This window comes from Hypanus sabinus, chromosome 10 (genome assembly GCF_030144855.1).
Source record: "Hypanus sabinus isolate sHypSab1 chromosome 10, sHypSab1.hap1, whole genome shotgun sequence".
NCBI classification, from domain to species: domain Eukaryota; kingdom Metazoa; phylum Chordata; class Chondrichthyes; order Myliobatiformes; family Dasyatidae; genus Hypanus; species Hypanus sabinus.
Genome location: NC_082715.1, coordinates 41266606 through 41280694, shown reverse-complemented (window position 1 = coordinate 41280694; position 14089 = coordinate 41266606). Strand labels below are relative to the sequence as shown.

General features: G+C 39.5%; 1 protein-coding gene across 9 annotated transcripts in view; it reads right to left on the bottom strand.

Annotated features, from left to right (window-relative positions):
* agbl5 (AGBL carboxypeptidase 5) overlaps positions 1–14089 on the bottom strand; it is a 129099-nt gene that overhangs the window by 79437 nt on the left and 35573 nt on the right. For 7 of the 9 annotated variants that reach the window (XM_059981740.1, XM_059981743.1, XM_059981745.1 and 4 more), the window contains exons 6-9: positions 10000–10178; positions 7521–8091; positions 1056–1225; positions 74–212 (exon numbers count right to left, since the gene is read on the bottom strand). In XM_059981740.1, the coding sequence (XP_059837723.1) occupies positions 74–212; positions 1056–1225; positions 7521–8091; positions 10000–10178 (1059 nt within the window). The remainder of the gene's footprint in view (positions 1–73; positions 213–1055; positions 1226–7520; positions 8092–9999; positions 10179–14089) is intronic. The other 2 variants (XM_059981741.1, XM_059981749.1) reach the window with 1 other exon arrangement.

Sequence of the window (14089 nt, the reverse complement as noted above, 5' to 3'; positions counted from 1 at the left end):
AACTGCAATATTGCCAAAATCATAAATTTGTGAATACTTAAAGTACAAACTGTAAATCTGTAATTTCACATACTTGCTCAAAGACTTCTATAGTGTATTTAGGAGGAAAGGTAGGTGCTGGTGGTGGAGTTGCTCGTCCATTATCATGGCATGCAGAAGGGACTGAATTCACGTAACGGCCTGTGTTGTAATTGCATTCCAAAGTATAGCTGCTGAATAGAATACAAAAATTAAGAAGAATCGAATAGATTATGGAAACATTCTTCCGCAAGATTAATATTCAATTAAGTGGTTAAGCTGACAAATAAGAAAAACTACTATGAATTACTCAGTTTTTCTTTCATATAATACAGTACAATCAGTCTTAAGTCTATCATACAAGAACCATCTATCACAATCAAATAAGTCATAAAAAGAAAAATATACTGAGCAGCACCATAACATTCCAGATACGCTTATGCTCACAAGGCCATGCCATGATTAGAATCAATTTAACATTTAGATAAGTGGCACCATCCTCCCCAAAATTAAAGTGACAAAATTCCAAATAGCTAAACTTTACAAGTAGCTTTCAATGCAGTCCATTATGAAAAACTTGTACAAGATAATTGACTTTAAATTAAGAATGGATTTCAAAGTTTTTTCAACAGAGAAAGCAGAATATTTTATTGATTAATATATCAACTATTTGTATTTCATTATGTCCAACAGGTCAGATAATAGTATTACCAAGTTTGAAAGTAAAAGCTTTGGAAAATTTTATACACACTGAAGAAAATGTGCTCATTTTGAATATAAATATTTAGGCCAAATTGAACAGTTTTTTAAAACAACTTCAAATTTGAAAAATATAATACTTTCAGCTTTCCATGTTTGTAATGCCAGATAATGTAAACCATGCAAAATTTGGTTTCCAATCCAAATTTGGTGAATAAACAAGCTGCTAATAAAGTAAACTATAAAACTGAACATGATAAGTTTTATCAAGATTTTAAGCATTTCCAAAGAATATTTGTATCCAATCCAATTTATGAGCTCATTAAGCATCCTATCACCTGTGAATAATTCCTGTGGCTTTGTAAATTGCCACTCTGCCACTTCCTTCTTTAGACTGTCCATCCCTTTTATCTTTGGCATACATGTTTCTCTCAGAGAAATTACAAGCCGCAAAATCAAAGTGAGCTGAGTTCATGGATATCAACTTTGGAAACAACATATTCTCTACCTGTAGAGACAACAGAAACAATGCAGTTATCAAATATAATTCTAGGTTTTGTAATGGCAGCAGACTGAGACCTTGGTTTGGAAATGTTCCTAGTCATAATGAGCAAGCCTGTTAGTGAGAAAGATAAGTGTAAGCTCTTGATTCATAAGGTCCATGAGACCTTGAAGTATACAGATGTAAGCCATCAAGGAAGGTGATAACTTGTTTTCTTTTTCAAAGATGAGCAAAACCATTTTGGTTGGCAAAGTAAGCTCTTGACTGATAAGATTTTCTGAAACAAGTGAGGCCAGTTCAGTGCGAAACACAAGATCTTCCCTATATGTCTATTATTACGAAATAATTCATTTTAGAATTGTAGCTGATTGGTATGTATAGATTAGAAAATAAATAAAATAGAAATCATGTGCTTAAGTGTAAACAGTGAGCAAGCTTACTGGACTTCTGTCCTCCGACCGAATCCAGCCCAGTTGTCATAAATTGGAGTCCTCGATGAGAAGGGTGGAAAAATTGCTACGGAATTAATTATTCTGTACTTTGTTTTAGACTTGTAGCTTTGTTAATCCTTTGCATAACTTAGTAGAAGGGCGTGGGACATATTCTTTTATTAATTATTTTACACATTGCTTTAGACTTAGTGTTTTATTTCCCTTCATGTTTCTTTTTCGTTTCACTTCTACTCTAATAAAATACCCTGCAGCAACTTACGAGTGTTCCTTCTCCTTCATTGACCTAAATTCTTGTAACCTGCCTATCATTCCCTTACACACAGGCATGCAGAAAGTGCAGGAAGCCCTCTTGCTTGTTCCCTTTTCAAAATTGGTATTCTGTGTTGGACACTGTTGAGGTCAGGTCTCCCAGAAAAAAGCAGCAAAAACCTAGTTTTTGACACTATGGAAGTCTTTGCTGCATGGAAAGGAAAATTAAGGCTACAGAGTGACAGTGTTAGAGGATTCTATCAATGGTGGTGGGGAGGAGGAGTGGAGAAGAGGCAGCTACATAAACAAGATTCTAGGACAATATACTGCCTTCCTGGGGCTATAGTCAAGGTGTCAATTGCAGGGCTTTCTGAAGGAGATGGTAATGTCAACTAGTCAAAACAGAAAGTAAAATCCATGTTAGGGAAATACAAAGCTAAAATGCATTTAATTTAATGCAAAGAATCTAAATAAGATTAACTTAAAACTTTAATATCTGGGAACCATGATATTGCTGCCATCACTGAGACATGATTAAAAGATGGACAGGCCTGGCAACTCAATACCTCGGAATTCAGAATACTCAGGCAAGACAGAAGAAGTAATTATAAAAAAACTGGATTCAAAATTGGCTCGGAGGTAGGAAACAGAGGATGGTGGTTAATGGCTGTTTTTGCAGCATGGAGGCTAGTGACTCGTGTACCACAGGGGATGGAGTCTTCTCTTTACCATGTAACTGCAGCTTGACATCCTATAAAGGATGTCATCCCAGAGCTCTGTGAATATGAAGCACAGCAGTGGATCAAACTGACAGAGTTAGCACAAAAAAACCAAGAGTATTCAGTTATTCAGTTGGTAAAACAGTATATGTAGAGATACAGATAACATGTCATGTCCCTTGATCGGAGCTAGGAAAAACTACAAATAAAATATGGTGAAAGTTGCAGCAAAATAGTGAGGGATGGGGATTAGAAAATAATTATTTGTGATAATTATTTATAAAAAAACAATACTTTTAAAAATTGCAGAAGGAAACTAAGGTGGTCATTCAGAAGGAAAGGATGAATTATGAAAGGAAGCTGGCGACTAGTATCAAAGATAGATAGATATAGGACAAATACAAAACGACACTGGAGATATTGTAATGAGAGATGCAGAGATGGCAGAGAAACTGAATGCATATTTTGCATCAGTCTTCACAGTGGAAAACATCTGCAGTATACCTGACATTCAAGAGTGTCAGGAAAGTGAAGTTTGTGCAGTGAAAATTACGACTGAGCAGGTGCTCAGGAAGCTCAATGGTCTGAGGGTGGATCTCCTGGACCTGATGGAATGCACCCTAGGGTTCTGAAGGAAGTAGCTGGAGAGACTGTGGAGGCATTAATGATGATCTTTCAAGAATTGATACATTCTAGCATTGTACCATATGATAGGAAAATTGCAAATGTTGCTCTGCTATTTAAGAAGGGTGGGAGGCAGCAGAAAGGAATCTATAGACCTGCTAGCCTGACATCAGTGGTTGGGAAGTTGTTGGAATCCATTATTAGGGATGAGATTATGGATGATCTGGAAGATAGGCCAAAGCCAGCAGGGTTTCCTGAAAGGAAAATCCTGTCTGACAAACCTACCGCAATTCTTTGAGGAAATTACAAACAAGATAGACAAAGGAGATGTAGTAGACGTGGTATACTTGGGTTTTCCAGAAGGCCTTTGATAAGGTGCCACACATGAGGCTGCCTGGCAAGATAAGAGCCCATGGAATTACAGGGAAGTTACTAGCATGGGTGGAATATTGGCTGGTCGGCAGAAAACAGAGAGTGGGAATAAAGGGATCCTATTATTGATATCAATGAGACAAAGATAGTTGGAATAGCAGGTAGTGTTGAGGAAACAAAGCCTGCAGGGAAAATTAGATAGTTTAGGAGAATGGGCAAAGAAGTGGCAAGTGTGGAATTTGTTGCCATGATTGGCTGCGGAGGACAAGTCATTGGGTGCATTTAAGGTAGAGATAGATAGGTTCTTGATTAGCCAGGGCATCAAAGGGTATGAGATGAAGGCAGGGAGTGGGGATGACTGGAAGAATTGGATCAGCCCATGATTGAATGGCGGAGTATACTCGATGGGCCGAATGGCCTACTTCTGCTCCTATAGCTTATGGTCTTATTATGGTGTGGAAACCTGCTAGTTGACAGTGTGCTGAAGGCATGTGAATTACAGGTGGTTTGTCTGGAGTGGTGTGCATAAAGAAAGATGAATAACAACAGGAGACAAAAATAAAAGGATTCAAAAGCTGCCAGTAGTTCTGGGATCTCTGCACTTGACAGCATGCTTGTTGAAGCCTTGGTCACGTTTTCATTTAAACAAGTGAATTCTAGCAGAAACACGCAAAAATTTGCAGATGCTGTACATCTAAGCAACAGACACAAAATGCTGGAGGGGCTTAGAAAGCCAGGCAGCATTTATCAAGAAGAGTAAACAATCAATGTCTCAGGCCAAGACCCTTCATTAAGACCGGGAAAAAAAAGTCAGATCAAGAAGTTGTGGGTGGGGGGGGGGGGGGGGTGGAGGAAGTAATACAAGGCGGTAGGTAATAGATGAAATTGGGAAAGGGAAGGTGTGAAATAATGGAAGTAGACTGGTAAAAGACATAAAGGGGTGGAGAAGGGGAAATCTGATGGGAGGGGGTAGAAAACCATGGAAGAAAGGGAAAGGGGAGGAGTACCAGTGGAAAGGTGATGGTATGTAAGGAGATGAGGTGAAAGAGGAAAACAGGAATGAGGGAATGATGAAGTGGGGGGGGGTGGAGTAGCAATTACTGGAAACTCGAGAAGTCAATGTTCATGCCATCAGTTTAAAGACTACCCAGACGGAATAAATGGTTTTGCTCCTCCAGCTTGACCGTGGTCTCATCGCAACAGTAGAGGAGGCCATGAACTGACATGATGGAATGGGAATGGGTAGTGGAATTAAAATGTGTGGCCATCGGGAGATCCCGCTTTTTCTGGCAGCCGGAACATGGGTGCTCGGCAAAGCAGTATTTTAATCTACATTGGGTCTTACTGGTATAAAGGAGGCCAAACCAGGAGCATCAGATACAGTAGATGACCCCAACAGACTCACGGGTAAGTGTCACCTTACCTGGAAGGACTGTATGGGGCCCTAGAATGGTAGTGAGGGAGGAGGTGTAGGACTTGTTCCACTCACAAGGGTAAGTGCCAGAAAGGAGATCAGTGGGGAGGGATTAATGGACAAGGGAGTCACGTAGGGAGCGATCTCTGTGGAAAGTGGAAAGTGGGGGTGGGGAAGGGAAAGATGTGCTTGATGATGGGATCCCATTGGAGATGGTGCAAGTTACTGAGCATTGTGTGCTGGATGCGGAGGCTAGTGGGGTAGTAGGTGAAGACAAGAGGCACCCTATCCCTGGTGGGGTGATGGGAGGATAGGGTGATTGGAGGCATGCTTGAAATGGAAGAGTTGCAGGTCAGTGCAGCATTGATGGTGAAGGAAGGAAAGCCCCCTTTCTTTGAAAAATGGCCATCCCATTAGTTCTGGAATGAAAAGCCTCACCCTGAGGGCAGATGTGGCAGAGATAGAGGAACTGAGAGAAGCTCATGGCATTTTAACAAGTAACAGGATGGAGAAAAGGTGAAGTCCAGGTAGCAGTGGCAATCAGTGGGTTTATAAAAGATATCAGTAAACTGTCTACAGAGATAGAGACAGAGACAGATCAAGAAAAGGGAAGGAGGTGTCGAAAATGGACCAGGTAAATTTGACAGGAGGCTGGAACATGAAGGCAAAGTTGATTAAGTCGATGAGCTTAGCACGTGCAGATTCCTTCTCCAGATCTTTATCTCTTTCACCAATCAACTTCCAAAGCTCTTTACTTCAGACCTCCCCCCATCCCAGATTCACCTATCACCTACCACCTTGTACTTCTTTCTTCCCCTCCCCCACCTTCTTGCTCTGACTTCTCATCTTTTCTTCCCTATCCTGATGAAGGGTCTCAGTCCAAAATGTTGACCATTTACTCTTCTCCATATATGCTGCCTGGCCTTCTGAGTTCCTCCAGCATTTTGTGTATGTTCCTTAAGTAAATTCTAGCAGTGCCTTTCAACAATCTACTTACTGCAAACTCTTGTACATTCACATCCAAATCAATTATTTAAGTAATGAATAACAAGAAAGATGCTGGTTTTCTCTTCAGTTATATATTTTCAGATTTTTTAGCTCCTTGTTTTTAAAAAACTTTTAAACTAAAATAGTTTTCAATGATGCTAATGACAAAGACAAAGACATTCAAATAACTGTCAAAGTCTACAACATTTGGTGTCAAGGATTAGCCGGCTGAAAAAGTTTCCAGGTACACTTTTAAAGACAACAGCTCCTCAATGGACTACTCAAAGTCCTAATTCCATTCAGCTAATGTGGAGTTTGTGCACCACCCTTCTTCCTGCAGTAAATGACCAGCTCTTTTGTTTTGCTGACATTTAAGGGAAAGGTTACTGTCATAACATCCATGTCACTAGATTCTTATCTTCTTCTTGCACCGTGACTCATCATTGAGGTTTGTCTCACTGTGATAGTGTCATCTTAAAACTTGTAGATGAAGTTAGAACATAATCTGGCCATGCAGGCCTTACTTTATAGGGAGTAGAGTTAGTGGTTAAGGATGCAGTCTTATGAGGTGCCAGTGCTGAGGATAATTGTGGTGGAGGTGTTGCTGCCTGTCCTTACTGATTGTGATCTGTTAGGAGATGAATAATACTGAAGGCAGAGTTGATACTCCTTTAGGATACAGGTCTGCAAAGGACCTGCATTATGTAATTTTATTTTAATTACATTCTAAAGGGAATTAGGTTTCTATCTTTTGAACATACCTCAAGAATTCTGTATTATTAGTTTACTTGCCACTTCAGAGTACAACAGATTTGTGATGTCATTAACATTCTTTCCACCATGATCGCAGTGTGAAGCATCCACTAAAGGAAATGGCTGACATTCCTAAATGTTGGACTGAACAAAAACCCAGCTAAGGTATTAATGATGTGATAGTGAACACTACCTTTAGCCAACTATTCCAGAACAGTTACAATACTGGCAGCCAGTCTGACAAATTACCTCCCAGTTGTTCTTCAGTTAATCACCAGAAAAGTGACGGAAGCTATCATCAACTTTCAAGATCAATCCAGGACAAGCAAAAAAGAGCTAATGGAAGAATCGAAAAGTGGTAATGCTGATACTATACAAAAATCTTGCTTATAGTACTCTGTCTCATGTTGTTGCCCTTCTGAATCTAGTGTTTAGAGTTAGTGCCTAGTGCTTAAAGTTTGAGTGTTTAGAATTATAAAGAATAAAACAAGACAGTCCTTAATATTTCTGGAATTAAGAGTCAAAAATACAAGAGCCAATACTAAAGAATTGTAATACAAGAGCTTCTTTCTAGAGTTGGGGTTATGGAATCCATTGCCTAGATTTGTGATCAAAGCAAAATTAACTCCACCAAGCAAACACAGTATTTAAAAAAAATCAAATAAAGTTACCGTTGGCTCATGCATGCAATGTCCCAAGCAATCATTCAAAAACAGACAATGGAAACTAACCTGGTTACTTTCAGATGGAAGACAATTTCCATACATAAAACAACCGCGCTTTGAAGCATGTCCATGCAAGTCCACATAGTAGGCAATCCCACTCTCATGAGGAGGAATGTGCTCTGCATTTTCTGCAGAGTCAGAAGTATCAATTGCTTTCTCATTGAGTGTATCTTCACTATTCGACTTATTAATTTTCTCACAGTGTGATTCTGGAAACAACTGCTTATCATTATTTTGGCTTTGAATCAATGGACCTATTTGGTCATGGTCTTTAAAGGAAATGAGGCGGTCCACTTCACTGTTTGCAACATTCTTGAAATTTTTGCTTTTCTCCAATTCTGACAGTGAGATCTCAGAGGAAATTGAAGAGTTATTGACGGAATGATTCAAGTTTTTTGTCCATAAAGGACCATTGGACAAAAATGACGAGAACATTTTCAATTCGCAATTGTCCGAAGGCACACGATTGTTGACATGGTGATAGAGGATGACTGCACGTGCCGCATAAATTGAAGGATGCAAATGAAAATCTGGATTCATATAGAAACGATTCAGATTCACACCTCTAGAATCAGTCCTGGCAAATACAAAGCATGTCAGATTAAAACAAAGATGATTTGATTTGATTAAATTGTTAATTCAAGTCTCCATAAGACCATGAACAGAATTAGACATTCGGACCATCAAGCCTGCTCTGTCATTTTATCATGGCTGATCCCAAATCCCACTAAACCCCATACACCTGGCTCTTCGCCATATCCTTTGATGCCCTGACCAATCAGGAAACAACCAAATTCCACCTTAAATATACCCATGGACTTGGCCTCCACTGCAGTGTGTGGCAGAGCATTCACTACTCTCTGGCTAAAAAAAATTCCTCCTTACTTCTGTTCTAAAAGGTCGTCTCTCAATTTTAAGATTGTACCCTTTAGTTCTGGATAGCCCCACCACAGGAAACATCCTCTCCACATCCACTCGATCTGGTCCTTTTTCCTTTGTAGTAGCAATGGCACTCACTTCTGCTCCCTGACACTCACAGACCTCTGGAACACTGCTAGTGTCCTCCACAGTGAAGACAGATGCAAAGTACTCATTAAGTTCATCTGCCATTTCTTTGTTCCCTATTACTACCTCACCCGCATCATCTCTAGTGGTTCAGTATCAACTCTCAACTCCCTTTTACTCTTTATATAACTGAAAAAACTTCTGGTATCTGCTTTATATTATTGGCTAGTTTGCCCTCATATTTAATCTTTTCCCTCCTTATAGCTTTTTTAGTTGCCTTTTGTTGGATTTTAAAAGCTTCCCAATCATCCAATTTCCCACTCACTTTTGCTACCTTGTATGCTCTTTCCTTGGCTTTGATGCAGTCCTTAACCTCCCTTGCCAACCATGGTTGCCTGCCCCTGCCATTTGAGAACAACTTCTTCTGTGGGACCTATCTATCCTGCGCCTCATGAGCTATTCCTTGAAACTTCAGCCATCTCTGTTCTACTGTCATTCACACCAGTATCCTCTTCCAATCCATCTGAGCAAGCTTTCTCTCACATCTCTGTAATTCCCTTTATTCTATTGTGATACCGATATATGTGACTCATGCTTCTCCCTCTCAAGCTGCAGTATGAATTCAATTATATTGTGATCACTGTCTCCAAGGGTTCCTTTCCAATAACTTCTCTAATAAGATTTGGGTTACTACACATAGCCAATCTAACATTTTTCCCATGTAGGCTCAAGCACAAACTTTCAACAAAAGCTTCGAAAGCTTTCAACAAGTTCCGTCTTGCAATCTGACACCAACCTGATTTTCCCAATCTCCCATTACAATTGTGTCATCATCTTTATTACATGCCTTTACCAGCTTCCTTTGCAATCTCAACCCCACATCTTGGCTATTTGGAGGCCTATATTTTTTTTTCCATTATATTTTTTTAACCCTTGCAGCTTAACTCCACACACCATGATTCAACAATTTCTGATGCTATGTCACCCCTTCCTAAAGATGTAATTCCATCTCTTACCAACAAAGCAGTACAGTGACTATGCCCTCCTGCCTGTCCTTTCAATACAACACATATCCTTTGATGTTAAGCTCCCAACTACAGCCTTCTTTCAGCCATGACTCAGTGATGCCCACAATGTAATACTGAGCAATCTCTAATTGCACCACGAGTTTGCCCTCCTAATTCCAAATGCTGTGCACATTTAAATACAGCATCTTCAGTCCTACATTCTTTGCCCTTCTGAATTTTGCCTCTATGGTACAATTTCACTCTTTGCTCTGTCTGCATTTGTACCCAATCATTAGCTTGTCCTTCCTTACATTCATGTTACATCCATCATCTACTTGTAAACCTGCTGGCTAATACTCAGCTCAATCATACCGGTTCCCAGCATAATACAGATTAGCCAACAGAATGAAAGGAAACAAATTAATTATAGACTTTGCTTTAATGCTTCAGCAATTAAATATTTACTAGCTTACCGATAATGTCCCCTCACTACACCATCTGGATTCAACATGGGTATAAGTTTAAAGACATACATTCGCCTCAACATCCGGGCACGAAGATCATCAGCTCGCAAAATAAATTCCAGAAAACCATTGAACACAAAACTGGAGGGAGTTTCACCAGGATGCACACGACTGCTGAGGAAAAATACCTAAAATAGAAGACAACCACTTTATATTTGTCAATTTATCAAATATGTTCTAGATGCATATAATTTGAAGCAACAACTGACAAATATAAAATAACTCCAGAACAGTGAACATTTGTTCACTTATTAACAAATTCTAAGTTATAGCATTGCTAATTCTGAACATTAATCATCAACACCCAATGTACACCACTCAGGGGACTGGTTAAGAGAGATTTTAAAAGTTTAAAAAAAAATAGAGTTGGAGAGAAAACACTTTAAACTGCACTTGTCTGTACCCAATTCTCTATTTCTTCTTGTTTACATTTCCTGTTTAGTGTTGCCTTCATATGTTGAACAGATATCCTGAAACCTCTATCCCCAGGAATTGCTGCATTTGTAAGTCTGTCAGTCTCAGAATATGAAGCCCCAAGTACGTACAACGTGCTAATTCTAGGCAATTACAAAATGGGCAAGAATAAAGATAGAGTAAGCAGAGGCTATAATTTTACTTTCAAATTATTAATGGTAACTAAATCAAACAATTTATCATCTATTGTAGTAAACAGAACTGTAGTAATGTACATGAATTGATGTACCTCAATTAGCTAATTAGCCAATCAATAATACTTGGCAGCAGCCGGTAAAAGTAATTAAGATCAGTTGTCTGTGTTGCTTGGATTTCGAGCATCTGCAGATTTTCTTGTGTAGGGTCATTTCTGAGGGTTGAGGTGAAGTGGAGGAGTAAATAGCCCAGATGTCGGGACAGCAACTCCTTATGTTTAAAAAAAAGGCTTCACATTGAAGAAATAAGTAATGTTCTGGGTGCAGCTATGCTGAACGGAAGAGAACTACTGAGGCTTTGGTTAGGGAGGCTAAGGTGTGAATCATGTTCAGGTAAGGTTCAGGATGTAGGATATCAGGGAGACCTCCAATGTTCCTGATGATAAAACCTACAAAAAGTGCACCTGGCTGCAGCTCCTTAGAGAACTGGAGATGGATGAACTGTGTATCATTTGGAAGGCTTTGGCAATGCCATAGGAAATCTAAACAGGAAGAAATAGAGAATTGGGTTTAAAGTGTTTTCTCTCCAACTCTATTTTTTTTTACTTTTAAAATCTCCCTTAACCAGTCCCCCTGAGTGGTGTGCATTGGGTGTTGATGATTAATGTAATTATACTGCTTTAGCTAATGTTGGGAGTATGACCTACAAGGGGAAAGCCAGTGGTCAGGTAGTCACACCTAGGTTGCAAGTAAGTGGCTGACAATCAGGGGAGAGAAAAGGAATAGGCATTCAGTGTGGGGCACCCCTATGGCTGTTACCCTCAATAATTATACTGCTTTGGCTAATGTTGGGAGTATGACCTACAAGGGAAAAGCCAGTGGTCAAGTTACTGGCACTGAATCTGGCTCTGTGGCTCAGAAAGTAAGGAGCATAAGACGGTTTTGTTTCAAACTCAAGTCTTTGAGCATTTTGCCCATCTTATGGACAAAAAAACCTTATGGACCACTTAAGGAGTAGACTGTAATAGAGGATTCATTGGTTATGGGAACAGACAAGCAGATTCTGTGGATGAGGACAAGTTTCCTGGATGGTATGTTAGTTCCCTGGTGTTGGGGTTAGATGTCTCTGATTAAGGTCACAGCATTCTTAACAGAAAGGGTGAGCATCCAGAGGTCCTGGTATATGTTGCTACCCACAATATAAATTGGAAAAGGGATGAACCCAGAATTGTGAATATGGGGTAGAAAATAAAAAACATGACCTCAAGGGTTTGGAAAACCTAGGATGATATGGCAGATGAATATGAAACTAAAGAGCAGGTGCAGGGAGCAGGATTTCAGATATGTGGGTCATTGGGGATATCTTCTGGCAAAGATGTGATCGGTACAAAAGGGATGGCTTGCACATGGACTCTGGAGGGACCAACATCCTTGCAGGCAGGTTTGCTAGAACTGTTGGGAAGGGTTCAAACTAAGTTGCCAGGGGCATGGGAACCACAGTGTTAAATCAGATGATGGAGAAGTTGATGTAAAGATAATTTGCAACATAATTTAGAACATAAATTGGAAATAGATTTTCTCAGGAAGATACAGAACAGAAATCTGAGGTTGTTTAGGAAACACTTAGGAGGAGTTCTGGATATGTTTACTCACTGAGACAGGGAAAGGATAGTATGGTGAAGGAACCATGGTCAAGATGCAGAACATTTAGTCAAGAGGAAGAAGGAAGCATACTTTAAGATTAAGGAAATAAAAATCAGATAAAGCCCCAAGGTAGTCAGAAAGAAGCTTAAAAAGGGATTCACAGCTGGAAGGGGACATGAGAAAACCTTGGTAGGTAGCACTGAGGAAAATACCAAGGTGTTTTACAAGTATAAGAAAAACAGGATGATAACTAGAGGAAGGATAGGACTGCTCAGGGATAAAGGGGTAAACATTCCTGAAGGTAGGGGACGTCCCTTACTTCAGTGCTCACTAGCCTTTCTAGTTGGTTGTTGTACGTGCACATTGTCCCAGGGCAGCAAGTCCCTTTAATCTACAATTATATTCAACCATTCAAAATGCGATAATATATTTATTATGTTTATTTTCAAGCCACTATCAAGTCTTCCAATCAAGCTAGTGTCTGAATTGTAACCATAAAGCCCAAATTCTTACGTGGTTTCTTTTGAAATGATTTTAAAAATACCTTCCACTAAAGTAGAGAAAAGGGAATCCAATCGGCAATAATTTAAAAATTGCTAGTTTCCCACATATACTACACCATTTTCTACTATTGTTTCTAACTGACCTATCGTTCTATTCAATATTATTCCTCCTCTCTTGAATGGATATGTATCCACTGAGTAATAAAGTCAAATTCCAAATTATATGGAATTCTAGGTTTGATTTTTGATCTCCATCTACCAGCACTGAAGCCACCTTCTTAATCAATGGGATGTTGGTTACAAGGTAAACATGCATTATTCACATTCATTTATGGAGTTATTAGAGTACTAATCTTTTGCATGCTAATTTCTTGAAATATCTCATTGACACTAAACCCATGCTTCCCCAATGCTTCTAGAATTTTGCTGCATCTTCTACCATAGAAGTTTTCAACTCTGCTATATTCTACCATTTTAATTTTTCCATTCACAGCTTATAAGTGATCCATGTTCATTTCTACAAATGGTAGGAAATCATGAACAAAAGGCCAAGATTTTAGAAGTTTGGGCCAGATCATTTGGGAATGAAATCAGGAAGTAATTATCACAAAGAATGTCAGCAGCTTGGAATTTTCTCTTTAAAAATAGCATGGAGGCTGAGTAAATTGAATTTCTTCAGCAGTTCTTAGTAAGGAACATAAGACCATAGACATAAGAGCAGAATTAGGTAATTTGGCCCACCAAGTCTGCTCCACCATTCAATCACGGTTGATCCTTTTTACTCTTTCTTAGCCCCACACGCCGGCATTCTCCCAGTAATGTTTGATGCCATGTCCAATCAAGAACCTATCAAGCTCTGCCTTAAATAAACCCAATGACCTGGCCTCCACAGCCACAAAAGCATAACCTGTAATAGTGCAAAAAAATCGTCCACCTTATTTTTTGTACCCCGTGCATTGAGATCTAACACTTTGAGTACTGTACTTGCTACCCTTTTTGATTCTGCATCACTGATACTCACGCTGCTGGCTGCAATTTTGTCCTATCATCTGCTTAACCCTGACAGTCTGACTGCATGCTATCTTTGCTTTTTTAAAAAAATCATTGTCCTATCCTGAGTCCCTTCACTACAGTTCCCACCTCCCTGCCAAATTGTTTAAAACCTCCCCAACTACTCTAACAAACCAGCCATCAGGTTCAGGTACAAGTTATACCTCCCCCAGAAGAGATCCCAATGATCTAAGAACTGAAGCCCTGCCCTCTGCACCAGCTTCTTAGCCACAC